Source organism: Equus caballus, chromosome 27, assembly GCF_041296265.1.
Source record: "Equus caballus isolate H_3958 breed thoroughbred chromosome 27, TB-T2T, whole genome shotgun sequence".
NCBI classification, from domain to species: Eukaryota; Metazoa; Chordata; class Mammalia; order Perissodactyla; family Equidae; genus Equus; species Equus caballus.
In genome coordinates, this window is record NC_091710.1 from 31,626,256 (window position 1) to 31,646,573 (window position 20,318).

Genomic DNA, 20,318 nt, shown 5'->3' on the forward strand with positions numbered 1-20,318 from the left:
GCAGGTTTCAAGAGAAAATAGAGGCAGAGGTGGACTGTAAATATTCGTGTGGCTCAATAAATGTTACATTCTTCTCTTTAAACGAAAATAGTTTTTGCTTTGTTAAACATATGTGGAAATAAGCATTAGTTTAGGTCTCTGGTTTCTAAGAGTATTTTGCTGTCCTTATTGACTGTCATTTTGTTTCATGTTTTTATGTCTCAGAATATCCAGGGGCCTAGGCACCTGGTGCCCTTTATACATATCTGGAGTGCCAACTACGTGTCCCAACTTGACAATGGGTCTTTCTCTGTGATGTGACAATTGGGCCCACAAACGCCTGGCAGTGTTGGGGGTGAGGGTGTTCAGAGAATGCTCAGTGGGTTACTCAATCATTATGAAGTCTCAATACACAGAATGGAAATTGCTGGCATGTTTCTGTGAACATCTCTTCTGGTAGCTTCAAACTGTTCCACAGCAAGGACAGAATCCCTAGACAGTTCCCACTGCAGAGCTGCCGCAGAGAGAAGAGGCACATGAGTCGAGTGAGCACAATCCTGTGAGCTCAGCTTCCATACTTTGATATCCTCATCTCCTTTCCTCTCAGCAGCCAGCTGCCTCCTGTCTCCTGCCTGTGTTCATTTCCTGGACTCCTTCCTTTGCTACTTCCCAATGCCTCTGACTGCCCAAAGACTCCCCATTACCATCTTCCTACAGAACTTCCTTTTCATACCTGGGCTCCCTTCCCATTGAAACCCTTACCAGCAAGGACTGGGGTAAAAAAAACCAAACAGGTGAAATAATCATTTGTGCCCTCCACCACCACCAATTCCTATTCCCCAAACTTGGTGGAAGGCGATGGAGCGACAGTGGCCTTCTTTCCTAAATGCACCACCTTTCCAAGGTACTTCCCAGGGACATTCCGAGTCATATTACGAAGAAAATTCGGGCAACTGCCTTCTTTACCACCACCCAATTTCCTCCTCTACATAAAAGAGATTTTATGGTTTTCTGTTCCTTTTCCTGTGTCTCCAACACAGCTTCCTAGAGCATAAGGAAGGAGAGAGTTTTCCTTACAGTGTGAGACTGCCCTACTCAACAGTCTCCATTCTCCCCCCACCAGTTAATTTAGAAAAAATCCTCAGCTTGGTATTGAAGGCCCTCACCAGCACCTCCATACTTTTCACGTAAAGAACCTTTAAAAATAATGCTCTGGCTATACAGTCCCGAATGGAAAGAGGTTCAAGGAGTAAGTGAGAAATGATAAGGACAGTATGATCGTATGTTGTAACCAAAGTAAACCAAACAAAAACAACTTGACACACACTGTATTTTATATATATATATGTATAAATGTATAGAAATGTATGTACAAAGATATACAAAAGAACATTAACAGTGGTATTACTCAAAATGCAGATGGGCCCAAATTGTGATCACATGATCAACATACCTCTGTCTCCAGGGATGTTCCTTAAAATGGACCGAAACCTTTTATACCTTTTATATCCCCAAATAACAGACGCAATATACAGCTGGAAAATCTCTCACATTTCTGTGTTAGTTTTACTTTCAAAAAATTGCAGGACTAGGTGTCTCAGCCCCATCCTTTATATAAGGAGCAGGCAAGGTTTTTTGCTGATCTGTTCACTCTCTTTGAAAATTAAAGTGAAAAATTTCCTGCAGATTGCTCAAGAGCCTTTTGGGACTTTACAAAGAGGGGCCATCTATAGAGCACACTACCTGCTTCACCATAAATTCTAAGTATTTATGCTGGTTTCATACTATCACTGTTTTAAGGAGTATGCAGGTGAGGTCTTAGGATCCCAACCAATGTAAAATAGGGCTGTATTATTGCGCCTTTCCACCCATGCTTGTTTCCATTTCCATTTGAATGACTTGAAACACCTCCTGAGCGAAGCCCTTGCATGTCCTCCAAGCATAAAGCAAAGAAGTCATGTAACCTCACCTTTGCTGAAGGTGCCATTATTTATCAAACTAAAATACTCAAACTGTAGAAAGTGGTCACTCATTTTCAGAAATAATGACTCAGAATGAAGCACACCACTAAATAAAAACCATCCAGTAGTTCAATTTGGTCAACTATTTAAGAATACATTTTACAGTTGATGCATCCTGGCCAGCAAAATCTGATGCTTTAAAGTGTTGTACTGAAGCCTAATTTTCACTAATTAATGCCCTGCCCTGAAATCTTGTCCTAATAATCTGATGCAGGACTCTGGGGTCTTTAAGAAGATCATCTTCAAAGACTCGAGTGAGTTTAAAGCACCACCTAAGGAAGCCTTTAAAAACACCTATAGCCAAAAGTACCTATGGACTGTAAGTTAGGCAGTGTGGTGCAGTGAGATCAGCATTGGGTTTTGGAGCCCAAAAGGCCTAAAAAGAGCTGTGTGAGTTTGGGGAAGTTACTTAGACTCTGGGTGTTTCAGTCTCCTTAGCTGGAAAAGAGGTGTTTTACACACAGTTCTTAAGGCTATAGAGCAGTTGCTCAATAAATGTTTATTTCCTTTCTTCTCATTCATTTAATAAAAGCCTATAGATCATCCAATCAACCACCTGAATTCCAGCAGCTCAGGAGCTGGCTGGGCTCACTTGAGACATCAGATAGTTGAGAGAGACAGCCCAACAGACTGTCTACCACCACTCCTCTTGATCTAATTCTAGCAAGCTATCTGTGCCACCTGAATATATAGTGCCCTAAAGATACTGGTGAAGGGTTGTGACAGCCCAGATATTATTTTTGGCCCTACTAGGCCATTTAATCTCACTGGGCATCAGAGCTTTGTCTTCAAGATAAAGGGTAAGTTAAATGATTTTGAAATTCAGAAATCAGATACAGATTCACTTTTATTATATGCATACTAAAAGGTGTGGAAAGAAATACACCAAAATGTTAATGGTGGTTGTCTCTGGGTGGTAGAATTCGATGACTTTTATTTTCTTCTTTATATTTTCTTGGACTGCCTGAAATTTTTTTTTCCCTCTGAGAAGCATGTAAAATTCTTGTCATCAGAAAAAACTGAAGCTATCTGCATTACAAAATATAAAACACAAAAATCCAAGAAGCTCCTTTGCAGAGTAAAAAAGCCTTGTCTCACTCAACTTTGTCTTTCCCTTGCCTCCATGTTCCCAGCTTGATTAGGTCTTCCTCAGACTCAGTTGCTGTCTTTCTAAATGACCCCACTTGAGGAGAGCAGGTGTGGGATACACAGTAACTGGTACTGGTGGCACTCAGCACATTTCATAGCAGGGGTGAGGACTAACCAGATACCCTCATTCTTTCAAATGGTAGAAGCTGTGCATGCTGCCCTGGAAAACGCAGGCACCTTGGCTCTGTTCCACGGGCACAGGGAGCTTCAGACCAGGCCCTGGATGGCCCCTATCCCACAGAGGTGAAGGTTAAGAGATTTTGTAATTGCTGAGTGTTGTCCCCGGGAGGGTACTTGCTAGGCACTTTAAAGGTTTTCCTGAACTTCCATAGGATCTCTTCAGACATGAGACAGAAAACACACTTCTAGATAGTTGGGTATCTGAGTATTCAGCAACAGGTTATGGGCTTACCAGTTACTTAAGAGTATCCATTTAATAAAGCATGCTTTTGTTTTTGGGGGGGGGGGGGGGGGAGATGGGAGGAAGAGAGGGCAGGGGAGAAGTGTGTGAGTAGGAAGAAGAACTTTGCAATTCCTTACTCTGCTGGTGATTTTCAGATCCCACTGTGCATCAGAATCACCCAAAGAGCTTTAAAAATACAGAGCATTAAGTCTTAGACCAGACTCACAGAATCAGAATCCCTGACGATGGACTACAGGAATCTGAATTACTGCCAAGTTCTAGAGAATTTTGATATTTGCTCCATAAAATCTGAAGTTAGAGGGTCTGTCTAATCTGAGTAAAGTCTCTATTAAGTGTCAGCGACCACCACCTTTAACAGCACTATTATAATATGGGATGCTGCAAACAGTGTAAGCAGATCAAGAACGTTTATTCAACTAAATTCCATATGAATTACGACAAAACTTACCAGATTAGACACTTTAAATATACACATTTTATCGTATTCCAATCATACCCATATAACACTGTAAATTTTAAAAGTTCCAAATGAAAAAGCATAAAATAAAATCTTTGGCATCTTAAAAAAAATTCTCCATGTATTTCTAGGTGCTAGATGCTGAGTAAACAAAAGGAAAACTACAGGTCTCACAACCGTGAGGGACAAAAGCACATAAACATACACATTCTTACATGGGTATATTAACATTCACTGAGGACTCACTATGTGGCCCTCTTCCAACTTCTACAAATTGTCAATTAATTTAATCCTCACAACCCTATCGGTAGATACAATTATTATTGCCATTTTATAGATGAGAAAACTGAGACACAGAGAGGTTAAGTAACTGGACCAAAGTTACAAAACTAGTGACAGGCCAGAATCTAAAGCCAGGCTCTATCACTGATGTGTTTAGTCTGCTCGGGCTGCCATAGCAAAATACCACAGACAGGGTGGCTCAAACAATGGAAACTAATTTTCTCACAGTTCTGGAAGCTAGAAGTCCAAGATCAAGGTGTTGGCAGGTTTGACTTCTCCTTGAGACCTCTGTCCTTGGCTTTCAGTGCCTTCTCGCTGTGTCCTCACATGGCCTCTCCTCTGTGTGAGCATATGCCTGGTATCTTCCTTTTCTTATAAGGACACCAATCATATTGGATTAGGGCGCACCCTAATGGCCTCATTTTAATTTAATTACCTCTTTAATGACCTTATCTCCAAATATGCTTACATTTGGAGGAACTGGGGGTTGGGACTTCAACATATGAATTTTGGGGAGGACACAATTCAACTCATAACACCTGATGACTGTGTAACCTCAAGAAAGTTACTAGACCTTTCTAGGCCTCAGAATCTTCAACTGTAGGACAGTGTTATTTGAATTAAATGAGATCATTCATTTATTTTTAAATTTTTTTTGAGGAAGATTAGCCATGAGCTAACTACTGCCAGTCCTCCGGTTTTTGCTGAGGAAGACTGGCCCTGAGCTAACATCCATGCCCATCTTCCTCTACTTTATATGTGGGACACCTGCCACAGCATGGTGTGCCAAGCAGTGCCATGTCCGCACCCGGGAGTCGAACCGGCCAACCCGCGTCCGCCGAGAAGCGGAACATGCGAACTTAACCGCTGCGCCACCAGGCTGGCCCCAAGACAAATCATTTAAAATGCTTATCAGAGTGTCTGGCACATTATATCATCATTTTACAGATGAGGAAATCAAAACTCAGAAAGATGGTGACTTGCCCTGTTTTCATCTCTGAAATGGAGTTCTTATACTACAGAACACAGCTTTCCTCTACAACCCCAAATGCATAATCTAGGAGAATTTTATATAATTTATAAATTTTCTCTTTCTCACTTCCTGCTTTCTCATAGTATTTTTCTTACTTTATTACATACAAGAGAGTGAGAGAAGGAGAAGTTCAAATTAATAAAAATTTAGTTAGGGAAGTATACTACTTTTCTGAGATTGTATGTGAATTTCATTCATCCTTTCTCCTAATTTGCAAAGACAATTGGCTATAATCACACAGTGATGACACCTCAGAAGATCAATACCTACTTTCAACTATTAGGAAAGAAAAGCAGCTCAATGATTTTTTTTAAAAAAATTAAGATTGTACTTTACATTTGCCTAGTACTCTACATATATTACATCCATTTAACCTTTAATACAATCTTACGATATCATTTTATTTAGTCCTTCTAACAATCCTCTGAAGAAGGTATTGTCTCCATTTTACAGCTAAGGGAACAGGAGCACAGCAAGGTTAAATGTTTTTCTTTAAGATCACAAACCTTGACAATAACTGGCAGAACAAGAACTCTCACTGACATCTTCAAATCTAAGGCCAAGGTTCACCAGTGCAGGCCACCATCTACCTTGGCAAGTTGCAATACCTGGTTTTCTCATTCTTCATGCTTGGCACAAACACAGCAGGTGCTCAGTGAATAAGGCAGTCTGATTTGGGGCAATCTAGACTAAGGTGCAAGGAAATCTCTTTTACATCCTTTATATGAGCCAAGTTGCCTGACAACTTTGACCACCATCAAGGCCTTGGACTGAGAGCTCTTTTAAGACAGCAACTACAGTCTCCTTCTTCCCCAGTGTCTAGCACACCAGGTGCTCATTAAGTTCAACAGATATTTGAGAAATGAGAGTTCAAGTAAAAATTTATTGTATAATGGAATCATAGCACATTCTTCCTTTAGTGATGGCAATGGGTACATTTCAGCCACCACCATATAAAAACATCAATAAAAAGAAGCATTTATAGAAACCCTCTCTCACAGCCTACAACAGAGAAGCCTACAGGGCTTTTCCAATCCCCAAATTCTATGATTTCATAGTAGTCTACTCCTGACAAGTAGTTAAACTGATTGCCTTAGATATCAATTACGGGCACAATGCAAGTGGATTTTCCAGTACAGAACCAGCACAGTGTTCTTAGTCTGCAGTGTGCTTCCAGGAAACTAACAACTGCATATATGACAGGGAAGTTTCACAGTTCCCAGAGGAAACTGTAATGGATGATAAGGTCGATCTGAGACACAGTGGAATTGCTATTTGTCAGGGCCCTTGCACTGCAAAAAGGAGCTGTATTAAGAGAAATCATGTTAACTTTTATTTTCTCAAGAATACAATGCTCTCTGGATTTTTTCTTTTAACTTCAAGTTTGTTTTGTCATGAGCAGTCAGGTAAATTTTAACCCAGCCATGGAAAACTATCTGACCATTTGTGAGCTGTTCTGTACACAGGGAAGGGAGGGGGCAGAGCTGATCAGAGCAGTGTTCTAAACACTGCTCTAAACTCTCCCTTAACTTCAGCGACTTGTGGATGTCCAGTCTGTTCATCTCTGCTGCTTTTGTGTATCCTGTGAACTGGCTATCATCTCCCTCGCTACCTATTTCACAGAGCTTTTGTAGCAGATTTAAAAGAAAAATTTAAGCTCCCAGAAAGAAAAGCATTCAGTAAAGTATTGAAAGGATAAAGTATTGCCAGCATTATACTTCCTGTCTGAATTAATCTTTTCAAAGTACTCTGAGATCTGAGGCATGCAAATTCACTAGAAAAGTAAAGAGTTACTCTAGGTGATCCTTTCTAAATCAAGGTAACCTACAAATACTCTCTTCTGATTCCTTAATCAAATGACAAAAAGTTTCAGAGAGAAATGCAGAGGCATACAAATGGAATAATTCTGCAAATAGTGAAATTAAAACATTAATTTACCCACTCATCACCACTGTAATCAATATTTATTAAATATATAATATATGCAATAAATAAGGCACCAAACTAGATGCCGTAAGAATATGGAATTACGTAAGAAATGCCCATATATCTTCCTGTAGTGCAACTACACCATAAGATGAAACTTTTGTTCAGATTTCCTTCCCAAATAAAGGATTCAAGTTTCCCTAGGACATGGAAGAACAAAATAATTTTTTTCTCTGTTATGACTTTCTGGCTTCACAGAAAAATTTTAGAACACACTGGGGGAGAAACTCGTCTTTTACCTATTAGTTTCCACTGACAAGCAGCAGCTTTCTCATGAGTGACTGAGCTACACAATGGCTGTAACTTTCACAATAACTTGATTAAATCTGACACGCACATGATGGGGGTGGGGAGGAGAAAGGAACCCATGTGCCCTTCAATTTCAATAAGAGAAGTTGAAACGTATTGTCAGGGAAAGCAGGAAGAAGATCAAGATCATGTGGTTTGGAAAGAAGATCAAGAAAGGACAGAAATATTCCAATAACAGCAAGTCACTTGGGATTCCTTGAACGCCCTGCCATATTAAATCACATATGGCTATGCAACGAAAGAAAAAGTTAAGGCCTATCTCACGCCTCACTTCTGCTACTGATTGAGCTTGAGAAAGAAAATTAAGACAACCTTTTAAAGTTATTCAGTCAAAGGCAGAAATTGTAGACTGGACATTTAAGGGGATAAGCTCATTAAGTGGGGTAAAGCACTTGTTTAGCAATTAGTCACTGTCCTTATCCAATTAATTTAAAACAGGAAGCCCCAAATTTTCTTAAAACTTTACTGGTATTAGTTTGCTAGAAATGACTGTTCCAATACATAAATTCTTTGTATGTGTTTACTTTCCACCCTAGATTTATGGCTAAATTGTTCTCAAAAATAGAACCAACTTCTTAATATCTGCTTCTTTCACTTTTAATATTCGATTTTCCCTAAGCCACAGAACTTACGTTTTTCAACAAATGAAGTAAAGTGAATGCTGAGAACCACCTCTCGAGTCCAAGGATGGGGGAATAAGGAAGGGTTTATACCCAAACACAAATAGGGCATACTCAAAATAAGGTCAAGATCACATTAAGGAAATCTACAGCATATCAAACAAAATTTTGTACTTACGGTTCTGATCAAGCTGAACTATCTTTTGGGACAGCCAATCATGAACAAGACTGCTGTATTTGGAAGCCAGACACCATGAATAGAGTCTCTTCACAGAAATGGAAAATGACACTCAGCCAGCTCTCTGTCCCGTGGTGTATCTCACATGCAGCACATGAACAATTCCTATTCATTTTTTTTTCATAATGAAAAGTAGATCAACTTACATGGCTCTCTGGCAATGAACTGAGGTACAGTGTTGGGCAGAGGAGTACTGGGGTTTGGAGTCCCTACTAGTTTGTTCTTGGCCATCTTCGTGTTTGCCTTAGCAAACTCTAGTCGTAGTGTTTGCGGAATTTCAGGATCGAAGCGGATGCCCTTTGGAAATACAGAACAAATGGAAGATGTTTTCATTTCCTTAGAGTTAAACAGGAATGGCGACAAAATAAACACACCAGTAACCCTGGCCTATCAGAAAAAAAGGTCAGCTAGAGCTCTCATTCCCACTACTTACACAGAATACACGAAAAACCATTAACGCAACATGTCCAGAAAGTCTGGCAGATTTTGTTTACTTAATTAAATAATTTAGTTACATAGTTTTTCAACTATTCCTTTTCTTCTTGGACAAAAACTTTCAAGTTTGAAAATATGAAATGGCAAATTCCTAGCATAGTCAAAAACTTCAATTGATGGCTACCAATAAGAAGGAAAGAATTAATATAAAGCCCTGAGCAATACTGGAAATCCTAAGAGGCCTAGGCCTCTGAACAGTGTTCTGACATCGACTTAAAAACAATGTAATTCTTCAATGCTTTAGTTCTATCACCTATAAATAGAGGGGGAAAAATCTCATCCCTTTCTAACTGGAGAGATTTCATAACGGTGATATATGTACTCTGAATTAATAAGAAGACAGGAAATAAACACTTTTAAGGTTTCAACATAACTAGTATCACTTAATTCGTTAGCTTATAAATTTATATAAAATACGAATGTCTTGATGTGGTAAAGTCCTGATTTTAATTATAACTGGTTTATTAGCTACATGGATAGAGAGACAAGAGATTACATGGGCCAAAGAGAGGATAGTAATTTCAATTGCCCTTGACCCTATTATTGCAGTTCACCTAACACATATTCCATAAATAAATCACAATCAATATAAAATACAAGATTTAGGGCAATATCTAAAGTCTATTTTGAAACCCTCCCACCATTGAAGAATGCCTTCATTACTAAGCATGATGAATAGTCTCACATCTATGTCCAATGCCATGGATTCTGGACCCCAACAATAGTATCAAAAAGCTATCCCAGTGTAGTACATAAATATGCATCCAAAACAGACTCAGGTCCCATTTTTGTCTGTATGGTATGTTCTGGAAAGGAAGTTGGAGTTCTGAAAACAAGTATCCTAAGAACACAGGTTTTCCATTTAGTGCACATCTCGGCCTGTGGGCCCAAAGTCCCTTTTCTTTTTCTTAATTAGCTTGAAGAAAATTAAGAACAATTTCCACATGAAATTAGTAAGAATCTCTGACTCTGTAGACCAGGATGAGGAACTCTGAATTTCACAAGCTAAGCGCCAAGGACAGGAGGAAAAGCCTGTGACTCTGGATGGTAATGGCAATAAAAGAAATAAGGAAGGGGAAAGGGGAAGAAAGAGACGTCCTCAGAGAGGTACAACAACAGCCACAGAGCCCTGATCTACAGATGTGCTGGAGTGGGTACAATTTCTTCATGAGCCTGATTCATCTGTTCTCTGAGAAGAAACCAATTGAAGGTGGCAAATGGGGGTGGGTGGGAAGAAAAGGAATCCACTTGTGCAGCCCTAGCCAAAAAAAGTAAAAAGGGGGTGTCAGTTATATGAAACATAAAAAGAAATTCTTTAACTGGTCTCAGTTTTTGTTTTATTTTGCTTTAATTTGGGAAGCCTCAGTATTATCTTGCCAAAAACGTATATAAGGAAAAAGAACAAAGCAGCATTCTGAGCAGTGTTTGCTTCCATGAGCTTCCTCTTAAGAGCATTTCATTCTATCAAAGCTACTATCGCAACAGAACAAGTATTTCCAAATATGGATGCAAAGAGTTGCAGTCTTTGCTGGGAGACAAGCACAGTCCCCGACTGAACAGCTAAAGGTATGCTGTGGAGGGACTTGCTATTCATACTATACCCCGTCAGCTACACATAGTAACAACTTGCCTTCAATTTCAAGGTGTCCTCCCTGGCACTAAACTCCACCAACCTTCCTGTGAAGAAGCAACGTTCATAAACCTGAGCCCACATCAACCCGAGCACTGTGGCGTAGGCTTTCATAACATGAGAAGAGCATCCTGGGACCTGTCAGTAGTCCCTGGAGCTTCCAGCCTCAGATAATGAGGCTATGCATCTGAATTCCATACCTCAGCTCTTTCACTGGTGTTCTAGAGTCAAGCAAGGCTCCACACAACTCACTTTCCTCTTACTGATGGCTCATGTCCTAAACATGCTGAACTGAGTCTCCCCGACTCCTCCTCACCCGCCTCTTCATACCCTTCCCTTCCCATTTGAGCTAAAATAACACCACCATCTTGTTATGTTCCAAATCAAAGTTCCAGCTCCTTATTAAAAAAAAAAAAAAAAAAAAGCTCAGAAGTTAAAATGACCTAATTTGTTTGGCAGCTTATTCAGAGGCCGGAGGCTTAGAATACAAGCCACATTCTTCTAACATCTTTAGCAGCAATACCATATTTGGTAATCAATATCCTGCTCAGCTCAGTTTCTATCCAGAGGGATTAGCCAAGTCAAAAACATTTTAAATGTTAAAGGATGATGAAGAGGAGGCAAGGGTAGGGAGAACATGGAAGTGAAGAGGAAGAAAAGAGAAAGAGGAGAAAGATAAAAAAGAGGAAGACAGATAAGGAGAAGACGACACGAAAAAAAAAATACCTTGTGCTTTTAATTAAAGCCTAACAAGATTATTCTCTGGCCAGAGTGACTTCACATTAAATGCTGTCAGGGTAAGATCACTGCCAAGTCGAAGGGGGGATCTGTGCCTTTCAAAATCAACTTTTTCCTCTCGTCTATAATCCACCAAAACTCTTCTTATAATGAAGAGAAACCTTTCTCTCACAGTTGTAAATGGTATCTTATTTACGTGGTGACCAGAAAAGACGTTTCTGGGCCTAAGTATGGTATCAATCTGAGAATAGTTACTTATCAGGCAACTCAATCTGACTGGCTAAAGGGACAGTCAAAAGTTTCCTCAAGATGACCTAAAACATCCTGACCAAACCAACACAGGTTCACTATGCTCTACAAAGACTGGATTCCCTATCCAGGACAAGATATTGTTGGCAAATAATGTTCCTTAGTAGTCTAGTATACTTAAGAGTATACCAGGGCAGTTTCAAATCCATATGCCAATGTGTCATAGACTGCATGTTTGTGTCCTCCTCAAATTACTATGTTGAAGCCTTACCCCACGTTGTGATGGTATCTGGAGGTGGTCCTTTGGGAGGTAATTAGGTTTAGATGAGATTATGAGGGTGGGGCCCTTATAATGGGATTAGTGCCCTTAGAAAAAAAGAGGAAGAGACACCAGAGATCTCTCTCTCCAACAGCACACAGGAAGGAAAGGTCACCTATGCACACAGGGACAAGGTGGTAGCCTGAAAGCCAAGAAGAGGTTTCCTGTCAGATACTAAATCTGTTGGCAACTTCATCTTGGACTTTCTAGCCTCCAGAACTGAGAGAATTAAATGTATGTAGTTTACGCAATCCAGTCTATGGTATTTTGTTATGGCAGTCCAAGCTGACTAAGACACTATGCTAACACAGTTTTCTTTCCTGGGCCATAGTTCCTAAAATAACTCAAAGCATTCTTTCTGAACCTTGTGTGGCCTCACACAAGTATATCTCCCCTTCTCCACCAGCCCCACTCCCAACCCCACCTTTCCCCTCACTGAAGGTGACTCAATCCACAGGAACAGTTTTATTCAAGTGGTATATGTGCCTGGTATTGTGATCACTACAAGTCCTAATAATTGGATCATAAAAGCTACAGAGAGCACTTAGAGACTCCGAAGGACAATTCAAACTCTGCATTCACATCCTGTAATGCTCTAAACTCAGACAGTTACTGCATTCAGGACTCTCTTGAGGGAAGTTTTTAAATCTTCTAAAGTTTAAAATTTTTTTCCCCACTTTCTCTTAAATATAAACAAAGCTTAAGAACTACTTGTAACTAAAGGTTAAAAAGAATCTTCTGAATTGTGGGCTTAAATTTCCCAAAGCAAATTTATGTTTCCTATTTAAAATGCATTAAGATTCTAAGCAAGCTAGAGAGCTTAAAAATGCCATTTTATTGTTCTACAAACTATATCAAAGCCTGGAGACCTAAAAGGATAAGAGCAGAACTGGAATATAATAAAACATAAGGAAACGGGCAAGGTGAAAGGAAATTACCAAACCGTGAAGGCCCAAGCCTCCAGGGATCCAGAGAGTCACTATAAATGAACTGTAGCTCTTTCAGTGATTTTCTGGAAGACAAAATGGAGATGCCAGTAATTGAATATGCTACAAAGCCCAGATCCTAAGTAGCTCTCCTATTTCTCTAGCTGTTGTGACTCTGGCTTCTTGGGTAGACTGGCTGGGGTAGGAAGGATTTATCACCTGCAAATCACAGATTTGGGCTCATACAAGGATACTGGATTATTCTGAACATAAAGGTACAACATCACTCTAGCTCCTCAGAAGTGTACTGGTATTGGATTAACATTAGCCCACCTAAGTGAGGATAAGTATTAGTTAGGAGTTTATTCGCTGAATAATGGGGAAAAAGAAAGAGAAGAAGGATATTCTAGAATGATTAAAATATCCCTAGAGGCTTATGCAATGTGTAGTCCTTGACTGAACAAACCAGACTTAAAAGACCTTTTGTGGGAAAACAGAGAAAGCTGAATGTAGAATGGATTTTAGGTGATACTTGAAAAATCTCAATTTTATTACTTATTAGGTGTGAGAATGATATTATGATACCATATGACTTTAGTCATATGTCTTTAGTTTTTATTTTAAAAAATTTTTTAAAAGATTTTATTTTTTCCTTTTTCTCCCCAAAGCCCCCCAGTGCATAGTTGTATCTTCTTCGTTGTGGGTCCTTCTAGTTGTGGCATGTGGGACGCTGCCTCAGCAGTGGTTTGATGAGCAGTGCCATGTCTGCACCCAGGATTCGAACCAACGAAACACTGGGCCGCCTGCAGCGGAGCATGTGAACTTAACCACTGGGCCACGGGGCCAGCCCCTGTCTTTAGTTTTTAGTACTGAAACACAAAGAATATATAATGACAAAATGTCATGATATAATATCATGTATTTACTTTAAAATACTTAGAAAAAAAGATGAACCAAATGTTAAGTTGGTAAATTCTGATGAGAGGTTAACAGATGTTCATTTCTACACTCACTACTTTTTGATATGCTTGAAGTTTCACAACAAAAACTAAAAATAAAACCCAAAATTTAACCAAGCATATACTCTTTATGCGTCAGAGACCCAAGAATCAATGAAAGGAAGTCCCTGCCTTGAGGAGCTCAGAGCTTACACTCTGCTGGGAGAGCTGTACAGGTAAACTAATGGCTAGATGAAGAGATAAACACCATGAGAAACACAGCCAAGGCAGAAAGTGACTGGGGAAGGGGGAAGGCATCAGAGAGGAAGTGATGGAAGAGCAGAAATTTACCAGATGGTAGTCCAGGAAAGGGCTTGGCAAAGTTGTGTACGACAGGATGGAGGGGGAGAGAATGTGTACGTGGGGGAGGTGAGTAAATGACTGCAGAAGCAGGCTGAGGTGGGATCACAGGACCTTTTAAGCCATGAGTGAGGACTCTGGAGTATGTGCATAGCAGAGCTCTTAAAATTTTTAACCTGGGGAAATAATACGATCAGATTTATTTAGAACTGTGATTGTCAAATGTTAGTGTACTGAATTCTACCTCCACAGTTTCTGATTCAGTAGGTCTGGGACGGGATCTGAGAAGTTACATTTCTAACAAGTTCCCAAGCTGATGCTGATACTGCTTGTGTAGGGTACCACATCTGAGAATCACGGTAGTGGTAGACAATTCTAGTGGCGTAAGGGCAGCTGGACTTAAAGGAGAGACCAGACAGACCAGACATGAAGCAATTAGAGCAGTCTTGGAAAGAGAAGTCACTTGACATGGCTTCTCTGGGAAGGGCACCCAGAGGCCAATGTCTGGGTTCTGTGCCCTCACTCCCCTAACAACAGTTGACTATCTAAGGGACAGACGCTGCCCAAAGTGACCAACGTGTTTTTTCTTCTGAGGATTTCAACCTTGAGTACAGAGATACAGAAAACAGAGGTGGTTGGAGCTGAGTCGCCTTAACAGTCTCCCACTAGAGATAAGGTCTCCAAACTCCTGTCACTGAGGTCTTCAGAGCTGTCTTGATGCGTGATGGAGTCTTGTTTGTTTGGTATATCCTTCAAATCTGTGAGCTACCAGCTATCCAGTATCCTTACAAATGGTTCTACCATTAAAGTCAGTTTATCAGTCCTTGACAACTAGTTTTAGGACAATGGAAGCATTCATTTACAGAAAAAAACCAGTAAAGAATAAGGCAAAGCTATGTATATTTACTGAGAAAGATGTCCATGGCAATATTAGGTTATAAAAAAGGATACTCAACAACGTTTAGTAGTCTGAAGGGAGGAGACTTTGTATATGTACGTGTGTGTGGACACAATCTACCTATGTAAGCCCAGGCATGTTTATAATGCACCAAACAATCTGCTAATAGTGGTAACTTTGGTGGTGATGGTGGTGGGCGAGAAAGATTTCTCTTCTGTATAATTTTGTATTGTTTGAATTAATTACAAATATGTATAACTTACAAAGTTATAATTTATAAAAATCTGATACAGATTAAAAAAATGAGAAGAGGAGGGAGAGAGGTGGAATAAGGGATTTCCTATGGAGTGCTAGCAGAGCCAGAGCAGAACCAACAGCAGTAGACATCCTGGCATACAGCACTCAATCAGCTATGTTGGTGTTTTCTGTTTAGTTTTTAAAAAATACTTTATTGTGAAATAATTTCAGATTTATAAAAAAGTTGCAGGCATAAGTAGAAAGAATTCCTGTATACACTACATGCCCAGAACTCCCCTACACACTTTTTTGCCTCCCTGAATTGTTTAAGAATCAGTGGAAAGCATGAGGCCCCTTTACCCTTTACAATTTGATTCCCTAAAAACAAGGACATCTCTTTGTTTTTCTCATTCAGGATCTAATCCAGAATCACACATAGCATTTAGGTGTCATCTCTTTAGCCTTCTAGAATATTTTCCTCAGTTCTTGTCTTTCATGACCTTGACATTTTTAAAGAGTACAGGCTATTTATTTCGTAGAATGTCCCTCAATTTGGGTTTATCTGATTTGCTTCTTGATTAGATTCAGGTTATGCAGTTTTGGCAGGCATTATCACAGAAGAGATATGTGTCACTCTCAGTGTATCCGATCAGGAGGCATATGATATCATTTTTGTTCCATTACTAGTGATAATACCTCTGATCACTTGCCAAGTTTGTCTACTGAAAGGTTACTATTTTTTCCCCTTTTTAATTAATAAGCATCTCATAAGGAGATACTTTGAGACTACATAAATATTTTGTTTTTTATCAAACTTTCACCCACTAGTGTTAACATCTATTGATGATTCTTACCTGAAGTAATCATTTACTGTGGTTACCAAACAGTGATTTGTAATTCCCATCATTCCTTCTGTCTTTGTTAGTTTTCTACTCTAAGGAAAAGCCTACCCTGCTGCCCTGTTTTTTATTTATTCATTAATTCATTCACTCACACACCAGTAGTGAGTAGTGATTCATAGCTTATTTTATTCTATGATTTATAATTTATTACTATCATTTGTTTTGGTGCTCAAATTGTACGTACACACACACTTTCACATCCATATCTACTTCTCTATATTTATTTAGATATATTAAAAACACGGGGGGCCGGCCCCGTGGCCGAGTGGTTAAGTTCGCATGCTTCACTTCCGAGGCCCAGGATTTCACCAGTTCAGATCCTGGGCATGGACACAGCCCCACTCATCAGGCCATGCTGAGGCGGCGACCCACCTGGCACAACTAGAGGCACTCACAACCAGAATATTCAACTATATATACTGGGGGGTCTTTGGGATGAAGAAGAAGGAAAAAAAAAAGATTGGCAACAGATGTTAGCACAGGTGCCAATCTTTAAAAAAAAAACCCACAAATTTGTACTGATAGCTCAAATTCCAATCCAACACCATTGGGTTAATTCTAGCCTTCCCTTTCCATATTTGTAACTCCTCCTCTGAATCCTAGCTCTCACTATCCACTACACATTTATATATTTGCTCAATACAGGAATACACACCAAGTAGTTTCAGAACTGCTAAACAGTATCAACATAAAAAACAAATATATTAACTACTGTTCAGTATTTATTTACAGTTCTTTTTGTCTTTAGCCTAAAAGTATATAGCCTATATATACATAGAATATACTGATTGAATATATATATATTCAAGAATTATTTGGGTTAGTTCTCCCCATTCCCCCTACCTTCAGTGTAGTTGTATTATTCATTTGAAACATAGTGAGACTCATTTATTTCTATTTATATTCAGTTTAGGGTCTCTTCTCATCCTTGTTGTCTTCACTTTATCTGTATATCTATGCATTCATAGGAGGTAAAATTGTTTCAGCATTTAAAAAGTTAAAGTTGATTCACCAACCCACTCGTCTATTTACTCATTTATGATAATTTTATGTATGTTGACTAAAAAGCTGAGGACCCAGAATTTTAACACACTCCACCCCACCTGCTGTGACTTCCTGATACTGAACCTTCTGAAGGAAGCTTGGAAGTAACCAAAGGTTTTTAATGCTGTTTATTATAGTTAACTTTTTAGTTTTCTATTTCTAATTGAAATACTCAGAAATGTTTAAAAAAAGAAGTGGGGGTAAAGATAACTGGAGCCAAAACTGCTGTAATAAACACTGCTATATACAGATCAGTTAAATTTGTGGCCTGAACCTGGGGGAGGGGAGCATTCTCAAGGCTGAGTTGTGCTTGATGCCTGGCTTCCCCTGGTGAGTCCTGGGCTGAAAGACTTTACAAAGTCCCAATATGGACAAATTCAAATGTTTATGAATATTATTCCATTCAGGTGAACCATATGAACCTCTACTGGAAAGTAACAGACGGCCCCTACCACTAATTCCAGTGTCAGGAGACTCAGCTCTCCTCTGAGAGACAGGCACAGGTCACCCATTTCTTTTAGAGCAAAGGTCATTTGCTCTCAGAATCTCCTGGCGTTTCACACACACGCCATTCTGATCCAGTAATCCAGTGGATCTGAGGCATATGTATTTAACCAGATGAAACTTCTTTTTGCAGAATAAAAATAATAAAGTAGCAGCAATTTTATAAGATTCAACTTAATATGCTGAAAGAGTTTCCTGACTGATTTTAATAAACTTCTTTCTTCCCCTTTCTCCATACCCAAACGAAATTCCACTTCCCACATTCCAAATGAAAACCCACTTCTGCTTTAAAGAATATGGGCATCCAGAAAACTCTGGCTAGCCGGCTGTCTACAGTGAAAAAGAGAAATAAATGCTGTTTAAGTTATAGGTTTTAACCAATTCTTTCTGACTTTTAATATAGAATGAGAAACCACGTATACAGTACAATAAAATCTCAGTATACGAAAATCCATTTTGTAATAATCTGCTCAATTCTTTCCTAGCCTTGAGAAACTTCTAACCTTTACAGGAGGTCAATAAAATCCCATTTTGGTGCTGGCATGCACTCCACTTCGGCAGGCAGCCTGGGGCTTGCTGGTTCAGATCCTGGGCAGGGACCTACGCACTGTTCATCAAGCCATGCTGTGGCAGGCATCCCACATATAAAGTAGAGGAAGATAGGCACAGATGTTAGCTCAAGGCCAATCTTCCCCAGCACAAAGAGGAGGATGACGGCAGATGTTAGCTCAGGGCTAATCTCCCTCAAAAAAAAAAAAAAAATCCCCATTTTGTGTCCAGGAAATAATAAGGAATCTGAGGAAAGGAGCTCAAGTCAAGGTCAAAGTTAGTACTGATCCCTCCTTGACCCTGTGATGTAATCTCAGTACCCAGATCTTGTTTTATATCTCCCTGCTGCACACCACCCTCACCTTGGTTTCTGGTACTAAACCCCAGATCCTCTGAGGGCCACGGTTCTGCTATGTCTCTTCAGGTTCACCCAAGCAGAGCCCTCAGTAAATTTCAAGGGCTGCTTCATAACCTGCTGTCAGAATCTCCAAGATTGGGGGTCCACCGGGGGTAGCTGATCTACCTGGTGCACTGCTGGCCTTTCTTAACACTGACTGAGCCTGAGTTATAACTTTTTATGTTTTTAGTTCTCTTTTTGAAGGTATGATTATTATCCTACAAAGCAGGAAAAAACCAGACAGTATAGTGGGATTGGGGGGTGGGGTGGTAAAGTGACTTCTTTCTAAATTATCCATATTATCAAGCATTAAACAGAAAAGCTGAACCAACAGTGCTACCTTCTGTAAACAGTGGTAAATAAAACAACATCTATGGGGAAGGAAGAACTAAATCAATTCTCAGGAGTAACTAAAGAGAATGGCATACTCTGCTGCTGGCTTGGGGGTTTTGTAAAGCATTTACATTCTAACTCATTGAGATCATGATCTGACTCAGCTTTACTAAACAACTATCTGATTTCTCTGCAACCAAGAAGGCTTCTTTCATAAGAAACTCAGTGTTCTAACACCAGTTCCCTCCACTACAGCTGACTAGAACAAGCTAATAAATAGAACAAGCTAATAAATTAATTAATAAGAAAATGATTCTTATTACCTATTCTTCTGTGTTTTTTTTTTTTTGAGGAAGATTAGCCCTGAGCTAACTACTGCCAGTCCTCCGGTTTTTGCTGAGGAAGCCTGGCCCTGAGCTAACATCTGTGCCCATCTTCCTCTACTTTATATGCAGGACGCCTACCACAGCATGGCGTGCCAAGCAGTGCCATGTCCGCACCTGGGATCCAAACCGGTGAACACTGGGCCACCGAGAAGTGGAACATGCGAACTTAACCGCTGCGCCACTGGGCCGGCCCCTTATCTATTATTCTTGTACACGTTGTACTTAAGAGCTATCCAGTCATAATACTATGTGGGAGAAGATATCGCTGCGCCACTGGGCCAGCCCCTTATCTATTATTCTTGTACACGTTGTACTTAAGAGCTATCCAGTCATAATACTATGTGGGAGAAGATATGGGAAAGGGATTCAGAGGTTGGAGATGGCTTAATTATACTATACTACATTCAAAAGATTTTTCATTCAACAAAAATGTATTTGAGTCTTCCTGCTAAGTGACCAAACATTGAAGTCTATTTTATTTTTTACTTAAATTTCTATTTAATTTACTTAATGTTGATTTAACTGAAAATTCAATGTTCTTATTTTAAAAGTTGTTGAGATAGCATACGTTATTATGGACATTTTTAATAACAGCTTTACATAATATAATTCACATACCATAAAATTCACTCTTTTGTGTACAATTCAACAATTTTTAGTATAGTTAGAGCTCTGCAACCATCATCACTATGTAGCTTTAGAACATTTGTATCAGCCAAAAAGAAACTCTGTACCCATTAGTAGTAACCCTTATTCCTCCCTCTCTCTCCTCTTCACTCATCCCTTCAACCACTAATCTATTTTGAGTCTCGGTGAATGTGCTTATTTATTCTGGATACTTCATATAAATAGAATTGCACAATACTTGGTCTTTTGTGACTGGCTTCTTTTACTCAGAATCATGTTTTCAAGGTT

The 20,318-nt window shown here is 39.5% G+C and overlaps 1 protein-coding gene across 20 annotated transcripts in view; it reads right to left on the reverse strand.

Annotated features, from left to right (window-relative positions):
• Window positions 1-20,318, reverse strand: part of RBPMS (RNA binding protein, mRNA processing factor) — a 172,248-nt gene that overhangs the window by 59,637 nt on the left and 92,293 nt on the right. For all 20 annotated transcript variants that reach the window (XM_014736587.3, XM_070252732.1, XM_070252740.1 and 17 more), the window contains one exon: window positions 8,645-8,795. In XM_014736587.3, the coding sequence (XP_014592073.1) occupies window positions 8,645-8,795 (151 nt within the window). The remainder of the gene's footprint in view (window positions 1-8,644; window positions 8,796-20,318) is intronic.